General features: G+C 38.3%; 3 protein-coding genes across 11 annotated transcripts in view; all 3 read left to right on the plus strand.

Annotated features, from left to right (window-relative positions):
* LOC136255182 (myosin heavy chain, clone 203-like) overlaps positions 1-5,775 on the plus strand; it is a 6,579-nt gene extending 804 nt beyond the window's left edge. Inside the window, exons 2-4 of the mRNA XM_066047904.1 lie at positions 186-698; positions 5,195-5,321; positions 5,381-5,775. Coding sequence (XP_065903976.1) covers positions 186-698; positions 5,195-5,321; positions 5,381-5,644 — 904 coding nt within the window. The 3' untranslated portion in view covers positions 5,645-5,775. The remainder of the gene's footprint in view (positions 1-185; positions 699-5,194; positions 5,322-5,380) is intronic.
* Positions 5,776-8,077: 2,302 nt separating this feature from the next.
* On the plus strand, positions 8,078-13,552 carry LOC136255183 (uncharacterized). Its single transcript, XM_066047905.1, has one exon. It carries the CDS (start codon positions 8,078-8,080, stop codon positions 13,550-13,552), a length of 5,475 nt encoding a protein of 1,824 aa, XP_065903977.1.
* A 691-nt stretch (positions 13,553-14,243) lies between these two features.
* Positions 14,244-22,948, plus strand: LOC136255678 (DNA ligase 1-like). 9 transcript variants are annotated; one of them, XM_066048491.1, is made up of 4 exons: positions 17,287-17,788; positions 18,110-18,180; positions 18,240-18,334; positions 22,611-22,948. In XM_066048491.1, exons 2-4 carry the CDS (start codon positions 18,139-18,141, stop codon positions 22,801-22,803), a joined length of 330 nt encoding a protein of 109 aa, XP_065904563.1. In that variant the 5' UTR covers positions 17,287-17,788; positions 18,110-18,138; the 3' UTR covers positions 22,804-22,948. The 9 variants fall into 9 exon arrangements, 1 of the variants encoding a protein (XP_065904563.1); XR_010701039.1 differs by having other exon boundaries at positions 17,290-17,788; positions 19,862-22,948; XR_010701041.1 differs by lacking the exons at positions 17,287-17,788; positions 18,110-18,180; positions 18,240-18,334 and adding exons at positions 14,244-14,925; positions 14,976-15,041 and having other exon boundaries at positions 19,862-22,948.
* The last annotated feature ends 168 nt before the right edge of the window (positions 22,949-23,116 follow it).

The raw sequence follows: 23,116 nt of genomic DNA on the forward strand, positions 1-23,116 counted from the left end.
TGCCTCATAGTGTGGTCTCTATATAACATTACAGGATTTCGAGACCACGTTTTTAGCCAACCAAATTTCAGTATCAAACTTGTTGTAGTCTAAAATATTATTTTCAATTTTATAACCATATGCAATAATCTGAGTAGTTTTACTGTTTATTCTTCCAATATTAACATTGTCATGTGTATGTATAGGAATGAAAAAGAAAAGATTCAGCTACAAGGTGCAATACATGAGAAAGATCAACAGATAAAAAACTTTGAAGATCAAGTAAGAACACTAAACAGTGAAATAAGTAAAGTAAAAAGTGAGAGAGAAAAGCTGCAAAGTGAATGTGAGAAGCTGCGAACCACCATTGGTGAAAGAGACGATACAATCCACAATCTGAATGAAACAACAGAACATTTCCAAACTACTATTACCAAGCAAGTTGAAGAAATCAAAGAAATAAATGGTATAATGCGAGAAACTGAAGGCAAGATAAATAACACGATTCAAAAGAAAGATGAACTTGTAATAACCAAGAATAATGAAATTGATTCAATAAAAGAAGATGTTGACAGATTGACGAAGGATAAACAGAAATTTCAAGAAGAAATAAAGAAGAGAGACGATGAATTGAAGAAATTGGAAAACTTGCGTAGTCAGTTAAATGACAAAGAAAAGCAAATCTCAAACCTGACAGTGTTGAAAGAGCAATTCAAAAGGTAATTTAAGGTTTAAAATTACACTATTAAGGTTCTACTTCTATAATACAGTACTTGTTTAAACACCTGCTAACAAAATTAAAATACATTGAATCAAGCAAGTAGAAGTTACTGCCAAAATGCAATCAACCAAACGTAAGGCTTTAAAAAAAATTATAGCGCATTAGCTGTGACACAATGATCTACAATTTGCACTTTAGAGTACTTTAAATTTTTATATTTAAATAGGCTGTAGGTATCACAGAAAGGAAAGCATTGAAACAAGGCAACTATACTAGCTAATCTTTAATTTTCTACTTCGGCCTGTCAATAAAATAGCCATGATTGAAACAGAGATTAAAACTAGTATACCTTGAGGTCTAAATGTAGATAACTCCTCATTTCATTGCTTTTTTTCTGTGGTCCCTACAAATTTCTTACACTTGTTTGTTTACTATTAATTACAGTAACATAATTCTTTACTATTACATACCAAAGAATGATGCCAGACACATTAACCGTTCAACTGAATGTGCACTGTAATTATCAATGGCTGATATGTGTAGTCACCATTCTGCTTCATTTCAGCTATGTTCCACCCATTATACAGCATTACAAATAACGAACAGTGTGAGAAGCACCTTTGCAAATTACAGTTGAACATGCTCCCTGACTACCAATTTTATCTTGGAAGGCTCAGTCTTATATCAACATGTATTTGGCACAAATATAGCATTATGACAGCCATTTTGAAGATATACATGTGAGTTAAATTTCTAAAACAATAGTCTGGGTATAAAATCAGCCCGAGGTCATGTTTCATTGGCACTTTGTAGAAAATCTTCCTTGGAAATCATTAGTTTTCAACTCCAATGCAGTAACCTGGGTGCAATCAGCTTTACCAGGAAGTGTCAAAAAGAAAAAAAGGGATCCTACATAAATAAAATTAACACTGAAAATAAATAAATACTAAATTATTGGGAGAGGGGTGGGACATGTTGATATTTTATCTTCACCTTCCTCATATAACTAAAAATAGCAAGTACATTTCTGAATTCCCAGTCTCACATCAACAAGTATTGTTTGAAGTACAGTGTTCACTCTAAGGACAAAACATTTGTACCCTTCAGTCTCCTATAGTAGAACTGCTGAAAGGTACCTTTGAGGACCAGTCTGCAGCATCTAGTATTTACTTTGCTGTAACACCTGCTCTAGTAGCTTTAAGAACAAGTTGTTCATTGTACTAAGTGAGACTTCGAGATGCTGGTATCAATGCCATCTTCAATCATGACCAACTTCACCCATCTAGCAATAGAGCATGAGGTTACTGGGTTGTGTTCTCCAATTCATGAGAGAAACAATCAAAAAGAGAAGAAATTCCATAATTAATCAAACAGTATGCTAGTCTAGGACTGCCCCAAAAATGATGTGCACCGCCTAAAATTCAGCCTTCACAATCATCCAAGAGACCTCTTACACAATGAACATCACCTTTATGGAATAATATTAGTTCATTTAACATCAAATACAGCATTAAAAACAAGAAAACACTTTTAGGTGGCCTGATATAACTTTTTTAAATTTCCAAAATTTGAATTTTTTTCTTTCAGCTAGCCAGCCAGCCAGCCAGCCAGTGAACCAGCCAGCGAGCCAGTCAGCAAGCCAGCGAGCAAGCTAGTCAACCATGTACCAGCAAGCCTGCCAGCCTCTCTGCCTGCCTGCCTGCCTGCCTGCCTGCCTGCCTGCCTGCCTGCCTGCCTGCCTGCCTGCCTGCCTGCCTGCCTGCCTGCCTGTCTACCTGCCTGCCTGCCCTGCCCTGCCCTGCCCACCTTCTTGCCTGTCTACCCGACCAGTCACAAGGCTAAAGGCTACATGAAGCAAAGCACAACCACCATTTTTTGCCACACTAACAAACTCACCAGTGGCATGTGCTTTTAGGGCTTCCAGTGAGTGTGTTCCAACTGTGCCTTGTCTTTCCTTTTATCTTCAAACAAACTGGTACTCATCTTCTTCATGCAATGAAATCATATCGAGGTGGTAATTTTCTGTATCAAAACTTTTCTTGAGTAGCATATTTATGCGACCAAATTATTTAAACTGAAAGATTATAATAACATAGAATAGCAATTCGCATTTCATATTTGATAGTCGTTGTACATTCCATCCTAATTTCCCTAGTATATAACCAGATTTTTTTTCAAAGGTGCTTCTCATACAGTAATGCTATGTAACAGGTGAAACATAGCTGAAAATGAAGCACAATGGCTACTTTACATCTTAGTAATTGATTGTTTGGGATGCACAAGTAATTTTCATAGAGTGTCTAGCATTATTCATTCCTTTGTTGCAGTATGTGATGGTTTGCTTGTAATGAATTGGTATTTTAAAATTACAAATTTTGCAGTTATGTAGGTATCATAGATATAAAAACAATGAAAAAAGGGAGGTCAAGCATGCCAATTTAATTGCCAAGATGACAAATTGTGCTACAAAGGTGATGAATTGTACTGCTACAGCAATGAGTTCTATTGCAAACAAGATAAAGTCTCTTGCAAAAGTGACAAGTTCAATAGCAAAAAAAGTTGATTGATAATTGTATAAACAATTAGTATCATAATAATCACTTTATGGGGTCACACCAGATCAAAATCAAACATCAATTGTGTGACTGGATTTTGGAAAATCACCCTTATGGGCGCATTGTTGATCCAGAGAAAACGTATTTAATAATTTAAAGCTTTGTTACTCACCAGCCTTGGCAGCTACACGTTTGGATTTTTCAGCAAAGATGGAGCAATTCACAACCTTTAAGAGCAGCTAGTGGCCAAGGTAATCCCTATAGAGTTTCCCTCCATTTTAGATAAGGTTTTACACAAGTGTTGCTGTATCACGAGTCCTCAAAAAGGGGTGGTGGAGGGTGGAGGGTGGGGGGTGGTGGGGCGGGCAAGAGATAGGCTACAAAATGGACGAGAATGGTAAATGAAGGCACCAGACTATAAAACAGCCAGTCAGAGGCAGGAAATAGACTGAAATCTCACAAAACAGACATACATCACACGTTCAGCTCCCCGCTTGTCTGTTCAGAGTGTATGAACCCTCCAAAGCACTTCCCTGTTGTTCACAGACCTGTACAGATACCTGGGGTGGTTATACAGGCTGCCAGAGAATGGTCCAGCAAAAGTAGACCTGAAAAGTTGAAGGCGAGTTTGATATGGAAATTGTTAGTCTGATAGTGCAGCAACTTCATGCTGGTGTTATCTCACTTTTGCCTTTTGCGCCCATATTGTCGATTTTGCTACGTAAATCTGGTCACAATTATTGAACCCATTAGTAGTTTTTTAAACCAGGCATGCACCCACAGCTGGCCAAAGGCCGGCTGTGGGCATATGCTTGGTTTACTGAAATTGTTTTCGTAAACGTGTGTGTGTGTACCTATCTACCTATTTATGTTTGTCTGTATGCACCCTCGTGAGCGAAATCATTAAACTGTAAAAGCAGCTTTTATGTGTAAGTGAAATGAACTCTGCATTAACTTATGCACTGGTAAACTTTGCTCTGAGGTGGTTTCTTTTTGGCGATCAGAAATATGGGTGTGGCGACCCCCTCAGACTTTGTGAATTACCTAATTCCCTTTGGGTTTTACAGGTGTTTAACAATTGAGAAAACAACAGTGTTAGCCTCATAGACTACCAGGAATAGCCTATCCGTTCAAGATGGGAAGGGGGCATATGCCGCAAATGAAAATGAAGAGTAGCTCTGAGGCTTTGTCAAGAGAATTTGTGGGGAAAAACACAACAGTCAGACTATAAAACAGTTTAAAGATACTTCTGTGTGTAATATGTTGTTAAAAGTGGTTTGTTTAACAAGCACTTTCTTAGCAGTGCATAGCAACATAATTGAAGATTTACGAAAATTTCAAAAATTACAAAATCCGAGAATTACAATAAATTAATTATGTATTATTGCACAACCAAAAATCTATTGGTTGAGTTAGCTAGCTGTATGGCGCCTTAGCACATTGACTTGTTTTATTAGTACCTGAGAATTTGTTGTCACTCAATTTAGTTAATTTTCTTGTAACCAATTCAGGGGCGGATCCAGACTTTTAAAAAGGGGGGTTCCACTTTGGAATTGCAACTTCAGCCTAACTGTAAGTTGAAGACCAAAAAAAAAAAAGGTCATTACTTGCTGACAATAGCTGCATGCTCCTCACCATAGATAGATGCCCTCACCTAGTACATTTCCTTATTTATAACTGTATACATAGCTTGCTACACTGCTCCTCAAAAGACTACTATGACTGCTCTATTAGAGTATCTCGATTTGACTGCTCTATTAGAGTATCTCGAGTAAGAGAGGCTTTTTCAAAAGGGGGGTTCCATGGAACCCTTTGAACCCCCCCCCCCCCTGGATCCGCCCCTGCAATTGTCCAATTCAGTAAGCATGCAATTAATTTTGGCATCTTATATGGTATAGTTTTAAGTGAAAAGAATATTAAAGCTATTGTAACTATATAGAGATTTGGACCAGTTCATAGAAGTACGTGGAACCATGAAGGATGAAAAGCCATCAGATTCTCAAGTGGTGCAAGTATGTGCAAGCAGTCTCCTTGAAAGTGCTTCTGCAATAAATAAGGTGATGGATGTGAGTTTAAATACATGTGTATGGCCTTCATGATGCATACACATAATTGTTTTGTATAGAAAGTTCCCAATGCAAATATCCCATTGCATTCCCATAAAAGTGAGACTAATGAAAAGGAGGATGAAAAGGAGGAAACAATGGGGATTAAAAAGAAAGATGAAGTTGACCATAAAGATGAAGTGAAGGATAAAAGGAAGAATGAAAAAAAAGATAAAGTAGCAGTTGAAAAGGAGGGAGATAAAAGTGAGCCAGTTACTACAGCTCCACCTTCCACTGAAGACAATGAAGAAGGAACTACAGATAGCACTAGCTCATCAGAGTAGTGTGTGGTGCTGTTATATATTAATTTTATGTTGCTGTAAATTATAACTGTGATTTAGCATTGAGCACTGGTTGATAGACTTGTATTGTGTATCCCTGGTTGTTGTGTGTTACTTTAAAACTTACATTTATGCATGCTGAAAAACAGTGAAGATTTATGGTACAATTTTTGACTGACAGTCCATACTTATACATCACATACAGGGTGGGGATTTGCATGTACTGAGTAGTAACAACAGGCAGCAGTGGTAGATAGATTATTATTTTATTATTGAAGCTTTACAGTGACCAGCACTGAAGGTCTGACGGCAATATGTGCTGCAGCCTTAGGGTATTACCTAACCTGAATTTGAGACTTTAAGACAAGTTACTTAACTTAGCTACAAATAAGCCGAAACAAAAAATGAGCAAAAGTTGGAGTAGTTGTAACAGCTGTAACTGCTCACAGAGAGAATTTAATTTGTAAATTTGACATTTAAAACATAGGCCAAATATATGCTTTTTTCATTGTAAAAGTTTCGTATGTAAACTTGTATGAAAAATTTCTTACACAAAAGATTAATTTTTAGCTACTAAACATTTAAGCTAATAAATAGTGTGGTTAGATCATATGAAAATATTTTTAATTGAAACATTAAATAAAGCAAATTATGGTACTCTTTTGTCAAAGAGAAATCTTTTCCTAACATTATTAATCTTGTAAACCTTGTATACAATTTATATGGATGGTCCTTGGTACGTTACAAGTGAAAAAATTTGTTGTGTCAATGTCACTATGTCTCTTTAATAATATTTCAATATACTCGGCTATCACCTCTAAATTGACTGTACTGCATTATGTATGGTAAATTTAAGTGATGCAACCTCTCTTCATAGCTGATCAAATGAGTTAAGTTCTGAATTCTTGCTGCCCTTTATTGAACCTTAGTCATATTTAAACTAGCTACGTAGCTATATCCAAAGTTCTTCATAGCGTTACTGTCACAATGTTTTACCTCTGTTTAGGCAATGTGGACTCATTAAAACTATGTCTTACCCAAGACACTTTTTTTGCCTTTCAGCGTATCACGGGAGTCTATCAGCTGCTAGTTACAAGTTTTCTAGTTACAAGAGATATAACTGGTTAAAATTATTACTAGCATTATAGTTTCTTTAGAGGTAATCTTATACATAATTTGGTTACAAAAGTAACTTATTTACCCCAACTTTGTCTCTTGTTTGTGTAACTGTGTAGTGTTTTTAATTAAGGTGTGAAGATCAAATCAGCAGGAGACACACTGAAATACTAAGACTATATAGAAGATAAAATTAATGGACTAGAGAATGAAATAAATGCAAAAGAAATGAAAATATAATCACTGCAAGAAGACATTCAGAAAAAGAATTTATAGATTGAAAAAGTTCAAAGCAAGAATATTAAATTAGAGCAAGATAAGTATGTATACAAGTACGATTGTTATATTCGTTGTTATATTTGTTTTTCTGTGTAGTGCATGTATGAAAGGAAACCAAGATGAAGGTAGTCAAGTGGCTAAAGTTCTCAAACAGACAAATGATAGGTTATTTGGCATGGTTGGGCAGCCTTCTGGTATACGCTAGTTTCTATTTTTTACAAATAATAAAAATTATGATTAAATGTTTGAAATTATGTAGCAACACAGATCACAACCACATGTAGCCACTGTACGAAAGTGAAAAGACACCAAAGTCAGTTTGGATAGCAGTGAAACTGATTCTGATACTTAATATTACCAAACAATTTTAATCTAATTATGTCTGATATGAGCTCTGATGGTGTTAACCTACTAATTTTATATACTCCAGGTGTTCATTTTTAAATGTACATCATCACAATGGTGATGACTATTTGAATAGCATTTTACAGGTTATGAAATTGATAGCATATATAATCTAATTAAGGCCACAATGTTTGAAAAGTTATATTGACAAGCCACTAGAGTTGTATAGGGAAGATACTATTCAGTACAAGGTAGTGTGATGATTTCAATGGGTGAAGCATGTCTGCCAAATTTTAGTAAATTCACAGCTGAAGCATCTAGGTACTGTATTTGTATCCTTATGTGGATATGTATATTTGTCGATGATTGACTAACTACAACCCATATAATACTATTATTATTAGCATTGTATTAGGCCTAGGCATGTATTGTATAATTGTTTGTGTTTTCGCTTGTGGGGTTGAGTTTTGGGTCACGTGAAGGATAGAAGAGTCAACACGTGCTGGTGTAGTGTTAGTAGTCCGTCAACTCCTCCTGCTCCTGTACATCACATCAACGTGAAGCGTCATTCTCCCCTTCCCTACATGGTGCTGTGACGCTGGAGTCGTTTCGTCAAACGAGCTACTTCCGGACCTTGTAACCCCTCGCGAAAACGCTTGGTACCGTAGCATTTCTTAAACGAAAACATTCACGGAGATGGAGGAGACTCAACGTGCAAAGGGATCACGTGCGGCGTATCGCGCACATGTTACTCGTATATTTAAGAAAGTAGACGAGAATCTAGAGACGGAAACCCCATTGACGGACACTCAAGTCGCCAAACTCACCAGCAATTTAGAACAGTTAACCCAGAAGAAGGATACATTACAACAGCTGAACGGGCAGATCGCCTCATCAATACAGACATCAGAGGAATTAGAAACTGAGATTCTTGAAGCAGAAGAAATACAGGACACCATCATTGAGTATATGAGTCTGATTAAACACCGCCTTGAGAAAACTAGAGAACCTGCACGCACTCTCAGTGTAACAGCTCCAGAGTTTGTACCCACGTTGCCACCACCAGTAACCAGAGAACCGGTAAGCCGGTTACCTAAGTTAAGCTTACCCCACTTTTCGGGGGATACCTTGATGTGGCAAGTCTTCAAAGACTCGTTTGATGCAGCCGTACACAACTCTCCTTCCCTAAGCAAAGTGCAGAAGTTCAACTACTTGAGAGCGCAGTTGCAGGGTGATGCACTGAGGGCCATAGCTGGACTACAACTCACTGATGCTAACTATGACCATGCCATAGCCCTTCTTACACAGAGATATGGTCAGTCTCATAAGATCGAACAGGCACACATGCAAGCTCTGTCACAAACCAACTGTCCCACCTCGTCCTTGTCCAGTCTGCAGTTGTTCTACGACACAATAGAAGCCCACATAAGAGGATTGACTGCACTTGGCAAAACAGAAGACTCGTATGAATCAATGCTAGTGCCTATCATTCTGGGAAAGCTACCAAGTGATGTACATAAGAACCTTGTTCGAGAACACGGCGTTGGGGCATGGACCATCGCAGAGTTAAGAGATGCCATTTGGAAGGAAATCACTATTTTAGAATGTGGATCATTGTCCAACAAGTGCAAGACAATGGAACCCTACCAGTCTACAATGACTACCACTCTACATACCGGTGCAAGTGGACGTCAATCCCAACCTGCTAATTCAGGTACTAGTAAGAACACCTGTGTATTTTGTAAGGGTCCACATTTTTGTGGTCGCTGTGATGTTGTTAAGGATCCCCAAAAACGCTTTGAATTAGTTAAGAAGGGGAAACACTGCTTTAATTGTTTGGGGCACCATAGGGCTTCACAGTGTCCTTCAAAGTGGAGATGCAAATTGTGCAGACAGAAGCACCATACTAGCTTATGCGGTGCATTTACCAAGCCATCTGAGTCTAATACCACTCCAGTCACTACACAGGCATCTATCACAACAGAGAGAGTGCAACCTCACACTTCTGTTCAACCCCAAACAACAGTACAACCTCAGTCAACAGTACAATCTCAGACAACAGAAACCACTACACCATCATCCACTGCAATGAATGCTGCCATTATTCCCCCAGAGCCCGCCACACGTACAAATTCTATGTGCTTATTGAAAACTGCAGTTGCTCAAGTTAGTGTGAATGGCATCCGAGTGGAAGCACACATTCTGTTCGATGAAGGGGCCCAGAGATCCTTCATGTCTAACCAACTAGCCAAGAAGCTAATGATATCTCCTCAACAAACTGAACACATCAATATCTCTACCTTTGGAGGAGAACCAACCCTGACCAAACAGTTGGACAATGCTACAGTCAACGTTGAGACACTGACAGGTGAATCTATTCCAATATCAGTTCTACTGGTCCCAGTCATTGCGGCACCCCTACAGAACAGGTATCATACTCACTTGATAAACATAGAACACTTACAGGGACTTCAGCTAGCCAACCCAGTGTCAACATCCAGTAACTTTTACATCTCATTATTGATTGGTGCTGATTATTACTGGCAGTTCGTGGGTGACCACATTGTGCGAGGTAATGGACCTACTGCAATGCAGTCCAAACTAGGTTACCTTCTGTCTGGACCACTTGTTGTTCCACCAGCTCCTACTACTAACGCCAGTATGTTTCATGTTTCCACACCAGCTACTGACTGTAACAATGCTCCGACCTTTTGGATGATGGAATCTGCTAATGTCACACAGCCTGAGACAGCAGAAGTAGAGAACGAATTTCTGGAGAGATACCAACAATCTTGCATCAGGCGAGAAGAGGATGGTGCATACCGTGTGAAGTTTCCTTGGAAACAAGAATATCCACCCCTCCCTTCAAACTATGCAGTTTGCAAAAACAAGACCCGCTCTTTAGCTCGCAAATTCAGCCACACTCCTGAACTGCTGCACCTATATGGGAAAATTATTATGGAACAAGAACAAAGAGGTTTCATCGAGAAGGTAACTGCACCAGACCTTACCAAGGATGTCCACTATATACCACATCACCCGGTTAGTAAAGCTTCCTCGACAACACCGATCAGAATCGTGTACAATTGTAGCTACCGTCAGGCTAGACACCCCAGTCTTAATGATTGCTTGCTAACTGGTCCATCCTTCACAACAGACATGTGCTCTATCCTCCTACGCTTCCGTTCCCATGCCATTGGAATTTCTACAGATTTAGAGAAGGCCTTTTTACATGTTAGGCTGGATGAGTCCGACCGTGACAACACCAGATTCTTCTGGTTATCATCACCATCTGATCCAGAAAGTGACCTTGAAATTTATCGATTTAAAACTGTCTTGTTTGGCTCTACCAGCTCCCCATTTATGCTTATGGCCACACTACATCATCATCTGAATTCTTGGGATAGCCCAGTAGCTCAGGACATGAAGCAGAATCTCTACGTGGATAACGTCATTAGTGGATGTAATACCGAAGCAGAAGCTATTAAGTATTACAGAGAAGCCCGATTCATAATGACACAAGCCCAATTCAATTTGAGATCATGGGCATCTAACAGCTCACAACTGCAAGCTGTTACAGTGGCTGAGGGAACAGCTGATTGTGATGTTACTGTAAACCTATTAGGACTGTTGTGGAACACAGCTACTGACACCATTAGCTTCACCCCTAAACAGTTTCTATCCAACACAGAAGTACCACTACCTGTCACTAAACGTTTAGTACTCCAACTTTCATCAAAGGTATATGATCCTTTAGGAATTTTGTCACCGGTCACAATTCAAGCAAAGATTTTAATGCAGGATCTATGGAGATCAGGTATCGCTTGGGATGACCCATTGTTCCCAGAACACACAAACAGATGGTGGAAGATAGCTGAGGATCTACAAGATACCAGTAAGATTACAATACCTAGATTTTACTTTGGACCAACATACTCCCAGCCAGTAGAATTACATGTGTTTGCAGATGCCAGTATGAAGGCCTATGGTGCCATTGCATTTCTTAGAACTGGTGAGCACACCTGCTTTGTATTGGCCAGATCACGTGTGGTACCGCTCAAGCCACACACACTTCCGCGACTTGAATTGATGGCTGCTGTTGTCGCATCAAGACTGGCTCAATTCGTTGTTTCATCTCTTCCTCACCTACTTCAGAAATACGCAGTTAAGCTGTGGAGTGACAGCCAAATTGTGCTTCATTGGTTGTACAGTAAGAAACGCTTAAAACAGTTCATTTCAAACCGAGTTCAAGAGATTAATAAGACATTCCCAGATATTCCTTGGCTCTACTGCCCAACCAATGACAACCCGGCAGATTTACTAACAAGGGGATTGAGTGCTGCTCAGCTAAACTCATCGTGTTTGTGGCAACAAGGCCCACCGTGGCTCACAGATGAAACTCGTTGGCCTGCTTGGAATCATAGTGAGATCCTACACCTACAAGTGGATGACGATGTCATGGAGACAAATACCAGTGCTACTGACCTACCTAACACAGTAACCTCAGGTATTCACAACCTTATTGAACTTACAAAGTATAGTTCACTGATGAAAGTATTAAGAGTGTCAGCTCATGTTTACAGATTTGTCCATAATACTAGGAATCCCACCAAGCGACATATTGGTCCACTGTCACTGGATGAAACTAACAAGGCACTTACTCTCTGGATCCACAGTTGTCAGCACACCACCTTCCACAAGGAAATTTTGAACATTAGGGCTAAACGTGGAAAGAGATTACCTCTCGTGAGACAACTACGTTTGTTCATGGACAGCTCTGATTATTTACGTTGTGGCGGGAGGATCCATAACGCGCATGTAGATTCTGACACCAAGTTTCCTATCCTACTACCTAAACATCATCCCTTGACAAAGCTGATAGTGTTGGCTGTTCATAAGGAGCAACTTCATGCAGGTGTAACTGGAACAGTTACGTCTATAAGACAAGGATACTGGATCCCCTCGGCTCGACAGTTAGTAAGGCAACTAATCAGAAAGTGTGTCTCCTGCCGTAAGGTATCAGGAAAACCCTACATGGTACCAGAACCACCGCCATTGCCACTTGATAGAGTTAAGGAGGGTAAGCCGTTTGATGTTACGGGTGTAGATTTCACCGGAGCCCTGCACGTGAAGAACAATGGAACTGAAGAGAAGGTATATATCTGTTTATTTACGTGCGGTCTGTCTAGGGCAGTCCATTTAGAAGTAGTTTGTGATCTGAGTGTTGAAACCTTTCTGAGAGCATTCCGCCGATTTGTGTCACGTAAGTCACTGCCCCAAGTGATGATATCCGATAATGCGTCTACATATGTGTCTGCGAGTAAGGAGTTGGAACAGTTTTTTACCTCAGATAAGCTAGGAGAATCCCTGAATGCCAAGGGCGTGAGATGGAAGTTTATCCCCAAACGTGCCCCTTGGTACGGGGGGTTTTGGGAAAGGTTGATTGGTATTACGAAGACGGTATTGAGGAAAGTCTTGGGAAAGTCATTTATTACATTGGAGGTACTACAAACCTTAATAGTTGAAGTTGAAGCAGTACTAAATGATCGCCCCCTGACCTATCTATCAGCAGATGTGACTGACCCTGAGCCATTGACACCATCGCACCTGCTCTATGGACGACGCATGACTATGTTACCTTACCCAGCCGTAGAAGAGGAACAACATGACCCTACCTTTTTATCCAGTACATCACTGCGTGACAAGGTCAACAGACAAACACTATTGTTGAATCATTTTCAGAGGAGATGGCAGAGAGAATATTTAACTTCCCTCCGAGAGGCATACAAGGCTACAGGTACTTCTAAACAATCAGTGAAAGTGGGGGACGTCGTTCTGGTGCATGATGATATACCCAGACTACAATGGCGTTTGGCTGTGATCGAAGAATTGATGGAAGGCCTTGATGGATATGCTCGAGCAGCCAAAATAAGGACAAGCACAGGGAGAACAAACCGACCAATTGCCAAGTTGTACCCTCTTGAGTTGAGTTCCCCATGTGAGCCTACAACATGTGATGACAACAGAGATACTGATAAGGACAATGATCACGATGTTAGTTCTGAGCCTGTTCACCAGAGACCAACCAGAGATGCTGCTGCAAGGGCTCGCGTACGAATTAAGAGTTGGACTAATCAGTTAACCGTGGCCCCGGAGGATGTCGATGATTGACTAACTACAACCCATATAATACTATTATTATTAGCATTGTATTAGGCCTAGGCATGTATTGTATAATTGTTTGTGTTTTCGCTTGTGGGGTTGAGTTTTGGGTCACGTGAAGGATAGAAGAGTCAACACGTGCTGGTGTAGTGTTAGTAGTCCGTCAACTCCTCCTGCTCCTGTACATCACATCAACGTGAAGCGTCATTCTCCCCTTCCCTACAATATTCAAGCTTTTAGCAAAAATTTTATACAACTGTTTAGTTGGTTTAGTACTGAGTATATGATACCTACTGTAGAATTTTGCTAAACAATGTACTTTAAAGTATAGTATAAGTAATGCAGTGGGCCTATTGATGGCTACAGTATAGTACTTCTTTCACTTTATAGCATTAAATCAATAATATGTACATAATTATAGATGTATGTTATGCATTATAAACAACCATAAGCATTGTAGTGACTAAATACATCTGATAAGATACATACTATTGAAATGATGGAGTCCTTAGTATAGTATACATTGTTCATATACACTGTATGTATGTGTAAGGGAAAGCCACTTTTGTGAACTAGGCAGTCAGCTATCATAAACAGCAACATGAATGACCTGTTTACTACAAATACTGCAATGTCATCACCTAAACCACCACATAGTATATCGAACTAGACAGACAGCTATCATAAACAGCAACATGAATGACCTGTTTACTACAAATACTGCAATGTCATCACCTAAACCACCACATAGTATATCGAACTAGACAGACAGCTATCATAAACAGCAACATGAATGACCTGTTTACTACAAATACTGCAATGTCATCACCTAAACCACCACATAGTATATCGAACTAGGCAGACAGCTATCATAAACAGCAACATGAATGACCTGTTTACTACAAATACTGCAATGTCATCACCTAAACCACCACATAGTATATCGAACTAGACAGACAGCTATCATAAACAGCAACATGAATGACCTGTTTACTACAAATACTGCAATGTCATCACCTAAACCACCACATAGTATATTCATTAACTGAACCCTGTCAGTGCAGTTATAGTATTTCCCTATCCCATTGTGGATGACATGTAGGTGCTTTTCCTTGGAAGCCCTCCATGTGTTCCAGGAAAAACCATTGTCCATATAAGCTGTTAAGGAATACTTAAAATCACCCACAAATATGTGTTTTGCCTTGCGTATGCTTACTATATACAGTAATATGCACATGTGACTATGTAGGATAAAGTGATATTTTATACACACATCTGTTTTTACTAGATGTACAGTCTTGATAGTACTTTCTTATTCTTGAATTTTTTATGCTATCAGATAAATATTTTGTGTTCATGATGATGAATTTATCAGGTTAAAGGTAATAGCTTCATAACTCATAACTCATGTACTTTAGTCTGACTGATCTAGATCAAAAAAACAAAAGATGGCTTCAGTGATCTTGTTTATATTCACATAAAGCCATTTAATAATATGGTACGTATTTTGTTGTACTTACTTGGAGTGATCATTTTGCTACTTGTTTATGTTTCATTTTTAATGTATAATGTATACAGGCCTCAAATACATGGCATTATACGTCATATATAATACAAATTGATATGTTTTTTATTGACTGTATAATGAATTTGCGGCATATACAGGGAAGGCATTCCATAGTCTGATGACGTAGGGAAAGAAACAGTGTAGCTAAAATAATAGTAATATCCAATTATGACTTGAGGTTGGTATTGATAACTGGGTTAGATGATTACGAGGAACTCTATATGATTAGATTATCAACACTTTTATAATATGAAGCACATTTGTTTCTGGAGTCAAATTGTTCAACCATTCAAAAATCATTGCACACCATCTGGTTGATTGACGTAGAAGTCATCCTGTAGAGAGTTCAGCTTCAAACAAATCAGTTCAGCTAACAATAAGTCACCCTTTAGAGAATTCAGCTACTAAAATTCACCATGTAGAGTTCAGCTTTGTTACAAGTCACCTTGTATAGAGTGATCAGCTACAATCAATTGACCATGTAGTAAGTTCTGCTACAAACTAGCTAGAGATCAGCTACACAATCAAGTCATCATGTGGAGAGTTCAGCCACAATTGAGTAACCCTGTGAAAATTTCAGCTACAAACAAGTCGCCCTGTAAAGAAATCAGCTACAATCAATTCACCATATAGAGAGTTCAGTCACAAATATGTTTAGGTCACTCTTTGGAGAGTTGCAAACAATACATACATACAATGTGTATACCTACAAAAAAGTGAATGCACATAACAAAATCTTTATCTTCTTCCTGTAAAGAAAAAGACAAGTAAAAAGGAAGCTGGCCCACCTGCCAGTTTTGGTGTATGCAATTACAAAAAGAAGTGGTATCTAAACCAAAACAACTAAGCTATGAAAAAGGGTGCAGCTGCTAAAAAGGTAACAACGAAAAAGTGAAATTAAAGGTGGCGGCCAAGAAATGGCTACAATTATGTTAATGGTTATCATTTCTAATGATCATCATTAAAAATGATAGGCATTAACAGCCATTTCTTGGCCATCACCTTTGATTTCACATCTTGTTTCATCCTGGCTTTTTTAGGAGCTGCACCCTTTTTCACAGCTTGCATGGCTGTGTTACCTATTTTGTTTGCTCACCTGCTATTATTACCAAATGGGAATGGATTAGTATTGACAACTTCAAATTGTACAAATTTTCATGAGTGAGAGATTATTATCTTTAGAAGAAATTTCTGCAATCAAAGCTTTAAAACTATATAGCAGCGTGCACAAATATACATGCATACATGAATTGGATTGTATTTTAGAGAATCAGTGAAGCTTTCATGAAGTTTGTTCCTTGTGTAAATAGTCTGTAGTTGCTTTGTAGTCTATATAGCATAAATCATTATTAGTCAAACATATCCTTTACCGCAATAAACAGCATTATGATTTGAGCCATCAACAGTGCAGTCTAAGCAGGTAGCTGTGTGCCATGTGTATGCACATAGTCACTATAAGACAAACAGCCTTAGTATGAAGCGGTCACATTGACAAGTTTTATTATCGCTTAAATATACATATACCACCTAGTAGTTACATCAAGACACATGGCAGTGTGTCATGTGGCCAAGAAAGTCAGTGTGCCACACCATGTGTAGGAACAAAGTTTCATGCCAGCATAGCTTTATGCACACTCACACCATTATAACTGTCTGCCAGGTAGAGCAGGCCACACAGCAATTAATTTAATTTACACTATATAGCCGTATGCAAGATATGGGCATTCAAAGTTTCATCTTAAGTTTTGGGGGGCTTAGATTTCTTGTGCACACTTTTGCAACAAAAAAATGCTACAGTATAAAAAGCAAATATCAATGAACTTTGGCACAAATAAAGAGCATATATTATAAACATGAATTCACGTACTAAGTTTGCTATGAATCTGATAAATGTGCACAGTGTTAAGAAGATGGTAATGCCAATAAATTTCAGCCATTTACTTGCATTAACATAATTGCAATCATTCTTGGCCACCACCTTTTATTTCACAACTTTTTTCATCCAGGATTCTAAAGGCTGCACCCTTTCCTTACAGTTAAACCATTTGTGAGGAGGCCTTTCACAGTGGATGTGTGACAGAACACAATTTACCAATACATATTGAACCCTAACAGGAAAGTGAAGCAGTAGCTCTTGTCAACACAGACTTATTGCAACAGCAGGTACAAGCAGTGGCGTAGCCAAACCCGGGCAAGCCAGGGCATTGCCCGGGCATCAGACTTCTTTGCCCCACCATCAGCTCCTAGAGTAATTATAAAGACGTGGGCTGGATAGCTCGAGATTTTGCTAATGTTACTTAACTAGTCACTGTACAAGAATAAGTATAGCACAACTTATACAACACTCACCGTGCCATTTTCGCCGATGGTTTCCTTCTTTTTGGCTAAACAGAGATGGGGTTATCCAAGGGATTTTCCCTCCGAGTAACTTGATTGTGCACAAATAGAGGAGGCAATAAATAGAAGCAAGATCACGTGATTACAAAAAACTGCGCAGCATTGTGGCAAGGAGTGAAGGACAAAGAATTGGTTTCACTATAGTGGGCTGGACGGTTTACATTTGGATTAAGTAATCACGGTAGCTATTGGTGTGGTCAAAACTCGGGAGGCAAAGCAGTCTAGAGGTATTTGTGAAATTAGCACCCATCTATCCGTGTGGATACTGCTCAGTTCAAACGGTATGGAGTACTTGTTCAGTCAGCAATTCTTTTCTTTTTGTTTCCACTTTTCTAGGCTAACAACTGTAGTGGCAGAGCATTAGTCATCACGTGATAGAGCGCCTCGTGCTTTAATTCAAGAATCTTAGTAGTCTGGTATTAAGACACATGTAGCTAGATGTATGTAATGTGTTAGAAGGCCAATAGCTAGCTAGGCGTTCGCTTCTATTAGGCTGATATTAGTCATCTTGCATACAGTAGTGTAGGATGATACATAATGCATTTTAAAAATGTTATATTGATGTCCATATGAAGATGGGCATTTGTATGTGTGTTACATAGGAAATGGCTTGCCCACCCATTGCCCAGGCATGGCGAAAAGTCTGGCTACGCCACTGGGTACAAGCACAAAAGTAAGAGTGCATGTTATGAACAGATGTACATGTAAATAAATGCATTGTTATGCTTTAAGATGAAAGAAATAAAACAGCAACATAATAGTTTGAAGCAGGGTCACAACAAAGCTCAAGAAATAAACAGGAAAACTATAGCTGTCATGGAAAATAAGTATGTAAAATAATCTTAAAACTATCATATACAGGCAGTCTAGTATACACTGTTATCCACACTTGTGAAATGTCTGTAATTATAAAATCCAGCAAGAATCACACTATCACACTTAGACTGTGTTTTATTTGCTATTATTAATGACAAAATCACACTAGCACTACCAGTGGGTACCATACTATTGGTTTGGATCCTGAGAATGATTTAAGAACTGTCTTTTCTGGGTGGTGTGGCAACCTCAAATGGGTCTGACCTTGCTAAGGACTTGGCTTGATGAGAATCAGGCTAGAGGTGTTCTGGTTGATGGCCTATTATAGTTTGCCAAAATATTTTCAATGTTGATTCTGCTGGATATCAGCAACTATAGAGCCAATACAGCCCTGTAACCTCATGTCTGGACTTTGATCATCCATTTTTACCTCACCATCCCCACTTCCTCCCCTTTTGAGCACTTGTGATACTACTTCACGCAACTAATTTGTCAGATTTTCTATCTTGTTTGGCAAGAATCTGTACAAGCAGCTACAAGTGCTGGGAATGTTCTGAAAGGTAATAAATTGATGCACCTCTTGTGCAAATTTCATACAGGTGCTCATTACCCTTGGCAAGTTATAATGGCTTGAATTCTTTACAACCACCTACTGTGAAACTGATTATGTGTGATTTGGTTTGTTTTTCCAAAATCCAGTCACAATGGCTATTTCTGTAGTTAATACTACTACTATATAGAAGAGTTGTAAACCATCACCTGAACAATATTAATGTACACTCACTTACAAGGCTAACATCAACCAGATCAAATCGTCCTTGTAATTTTTGTCACATTTAATCCTTCTGTGGTATCTTACAAATTCTTCTTCCCCAGAATGGTACCTGAATGGGATATGACATTAACTAATTTGAGATTTGTATAGCGCTTCAGGGACTTGATTAAATTAATAAAAATGAAATGAAGGGCTGTCACTACATGTAGACTTACTGTCACTCTCTTGAGTTGCAAAGTGTATCTCACATGAATCAAATAGCCCTGTTGATATTAGAATAAACAAGGCCACCAAACGTAAACCTTGTGGTTCCTTAGTACTTCAATCCAATCTTATGTACAAAGTTGTAGATAGGGATCCACTAATTATACTTTAAACAGTTCCTTCAACCAATTATTTTATTTCCACCTAAAATTATGCTTGGGGAGTACAAAATCCTCCTGGAAGTAATAAGAAGCCAATGATGTACTTTAATTAAACAACTGCTGTAGTCAAGAAACAAGCACAAAAACCAAGTAAAAATCAAGATACCCTAATAGAGCAATCACCTACAAGTATTAATCTAGTCACTGTATTAATAACTGCTCCATCAGTGTATCTTGATCTTTCAATCCAGTTTTATGCTAGCAATGTTTCTTGGGTGCATTTTAGAGCTTTTCCTTTACAAATTCCTTAATTTATTAAACCACACACCTTAAATTATGTTAGCGTAATCAGCAGATCCCTAGTTGTTACACACAAAATTTACTAGGCTTGTTTATAGACACACCAAAGAGATGAAGCTGCTGTAAGAAGCAATGCTTCAAAAAGTGGGATGAACAGATACAATTCTTTAAGCTGCAGTAAAAGCACTGATGAAAGAAAAGGCTATGTGATGAAAATGTAGAGGAGATGAGAGTATACAAAACTTGAATAACAGAACTCCACAATTTCTAGCCAGCAGCAAGTTGAAGAAACCATATAAGTAAATGGTATAATTCATGAAACTGACAGTAAGATTCAAATCCAACACAAATATGAACTGGTGAAAGACAAGGCTGGTAAAATTGATTCATTATACCAGAACAAATTGTCAGACTGACAAAGGACAATCAGAAAATGCAAATAAGAGACTTGGATTTTTAAATTTGCAAAGTGAAAAAGAGAAGAAAATCTCAGAGCCGACAACCACTTTGCAAGAACAAGCTAAAAAGTAATGTTGCTTGTTAAATGCACCTTACTGTTTTATTATACTGTATGTACACAATTATTCATGAACTAGTTATCATTTTGCAGTGATGATATGTACATGTGACTGTTCTATTAGAACTTAATACATGGCATGGCCGTGTGTTAGGTTGACTGCTTTATTAGAATATCTTGATCTCGCTGATGAGCCCCTTGTGAAGTATTTGATGTGAGATAGATCATTAGAGAAGTGGTCACTGTGCTCTGTTTTCTGTGGTAAAAATCATTGTCATAATTTCATGGAGCTATCTAATCCTTCTCATGCACAATGGCTTCATTACTTCACAATTTTGTGACATCTATACAGGTGTTTGAAAAGAAAGATGTCAATACAAATAATTTATCCTTCAGTATGGGAAGATTATGCAAAGAATTGGCAATGAAAGGGGATTTTGTTGGAATTTGCTGTATTTTTTGAATACATTAGACGTTTACATTATACGATGCATCATTTAGCTTCCATCCTTTAAATAAGGACATGAAGGCAGACAAAAAGGGTTTGATACATATTAATGTAATAATGCTATATTAAATTTAATGTTAGATATACTTAGACTCTTTCATGGTGTAAAATATTTTGTTTCACTATTAATTGATATTAAAAGTTTCACTTCAAAAGTTCAGTGCCACTAAATGCAAAATGAAATAGCCATAGTACATAGTTAATTCAAATGCCAATGCACTGCTGACATTGTGGCTGTACCCATATACTGTAGATGTAAAACTTTTCAAGATGCACAATTTTTGTGGACTAATATTTTTGTGGGTCACTCAGTTTTCACTTTTCATTCAGGTTACGTTTTATGTACTAGTCTAGATAGCTATATTTGTTTTCAAGGATGAAAATTTCACAGCCAGCTACGTAATTGTTAAAATCTGCAAACAATTACACTGCTCAAAAATTTGCACACATAGAGTGTTTGAACTGCATCATGTTTAACCAAGTAATGTAGCATAGCTGGCCTGTATGCATACATATTCATTTTTACCTCAGTATTTTTCACATACTACTGTACATCATGCAAGGTAAACTAGTATCAACAAGAGGCATTCCTACTTAGGGGTGGAAAAAAGGACAAGTCATGTAGGGTGGCTTTAAGCTACAAAGTGTTTTAAAATCATTAACTGTACCTTAGCACTAGGGGGTCTGGGAGCATGCCCCCCCACACAGGAAAATTTTGAAATTTGATTGCTTTGAGATTGCACTCCCATCACTAATTCATGCAGTATTCCATTCCTGCATAACCATTGGCACAAATTATAGTAAAACTAGGCAAAGTAAGTTAGCTAATTACCACAATAGTTACTTTACTTTGGCAACTGGGAATTGGAAAAAGTGAAAGGGCACTGCCCATCCAATTTTGAAAGTGTGTGTTGTGTGTGTGTGCGTGTGTGTGTGCATGTGTGTGTGCATGTGCGTGTGTGTGTGTGTGTGCGTGTGTGTGTGTGTGTGTGTGTGTGTGTGTGTGTGTGTGTGTGTGTGTGTGTGTGTGTGTGTGTGTGTGTGTGTGTGTGTGTGTGTGTGTGTGTGTGTGTGTGGGAGTGAGGGGTTGGGGGGGGAGCAGTTGCCCTCTCCCTCTATTTCTCCGCTCCTGTCCCTACTGCTCCTAGAAGAAGTGGTACTGAAAGTGGGGATTACAATGTGTATGTACCTAGCTGTATCTCTTTGTTTCATTAGTTAAACTTAGCACAATATGTCTCATTTCCTGGAAAAAAATTACATGCATGGCATCCACACTTGCACAAACAAAATATAAACAAAAAGACTTCTTGCAACGGATATAATTATAAAAAAGCACAGTAACTGCACTAAATGCCTAGGTGTGTTTTTGCTGTATGGGTATGTGACATGTCTATGATAACATTGTGTAGTGATTTTTATGTGCCATATGGGTGTGTTATGAGAATAGATGTAGTCTATTATTGCTGGCTACTTGGCTTCCTAATTTAAAATACTTTATTCTGAGTACTGAGTAATGGTATGACAGTCATCTTGTATATTTAGTTTGTATAATAAAAATTAGCTGAGAAATACATGCTTGGTGTATATAGCTTGTAGGAATTAGTATTATAGCTTCAGAGATCTATATAGACATCTGTAGAGAAGTGCGCAAAGTTGTGCAAGGTACCAAGCCACCAAAAGTGGTGCATACATGTGCTATAGCCTTCTCACTGAATGGGGCATTACATTGCAAAAAATGATGGATGTGAGTGTTATGCATATTGTTATTTCAAACCATATCTGAATATGTTCAGAAAATTCCTTAACTTACTACATCTCACAGAAACGAGAAGAAAAATTCCCAAAATGGAGTAAAGAATGAAAAGGAGGATGAGTTAGAACACAAAAAGAAAGCTCACATAAAGAAAGATGAAGTGAAGGATAAAAAGAAGAATGAAATAAAGGATAAAGTGGTTGATGAAAGAGAAGGGATAAAAGTTAGCTGGATACTGCAGCTCTACCTTTCACTGAACTAGTAAAGAAACCACTACAAATAGTTCTATTCATCAGAATAATGTATGATATAAATATTATTGTAATTATATGCATGAAGCACATGCATGAGCAAGCAGTGTGTACACATTATTGTATTAATGTTGTTTTGCACAGTTATTGCTTGATAGTGACACTGAACTTACTGCGTGGTAAGGGTACACTACAAGGCTTCATACACATCACTTGCACGCATACACTCCAGATGATTTCACTTCTGTAAGTATACAATCGCACAATATAGAGGACTATTAGAGGTAGCATTACATGGTACCAAGGTGGTGGCTGTGAAAACTC

This window comes from Dysidea avara, chromosome 5, assembly GCF_963678975.1.
Source record: "Dysidea avara chromosome 5, odDysAvar1.4, whole genome shotgun sequence".
In the NCBI taxonomy this organism is placed as follows: Eukaryota; Metazoa; Porifera; class Demospongiae; order Dictyoceratida; family Dysideidae; genus Dysidea; species Dysidea avara.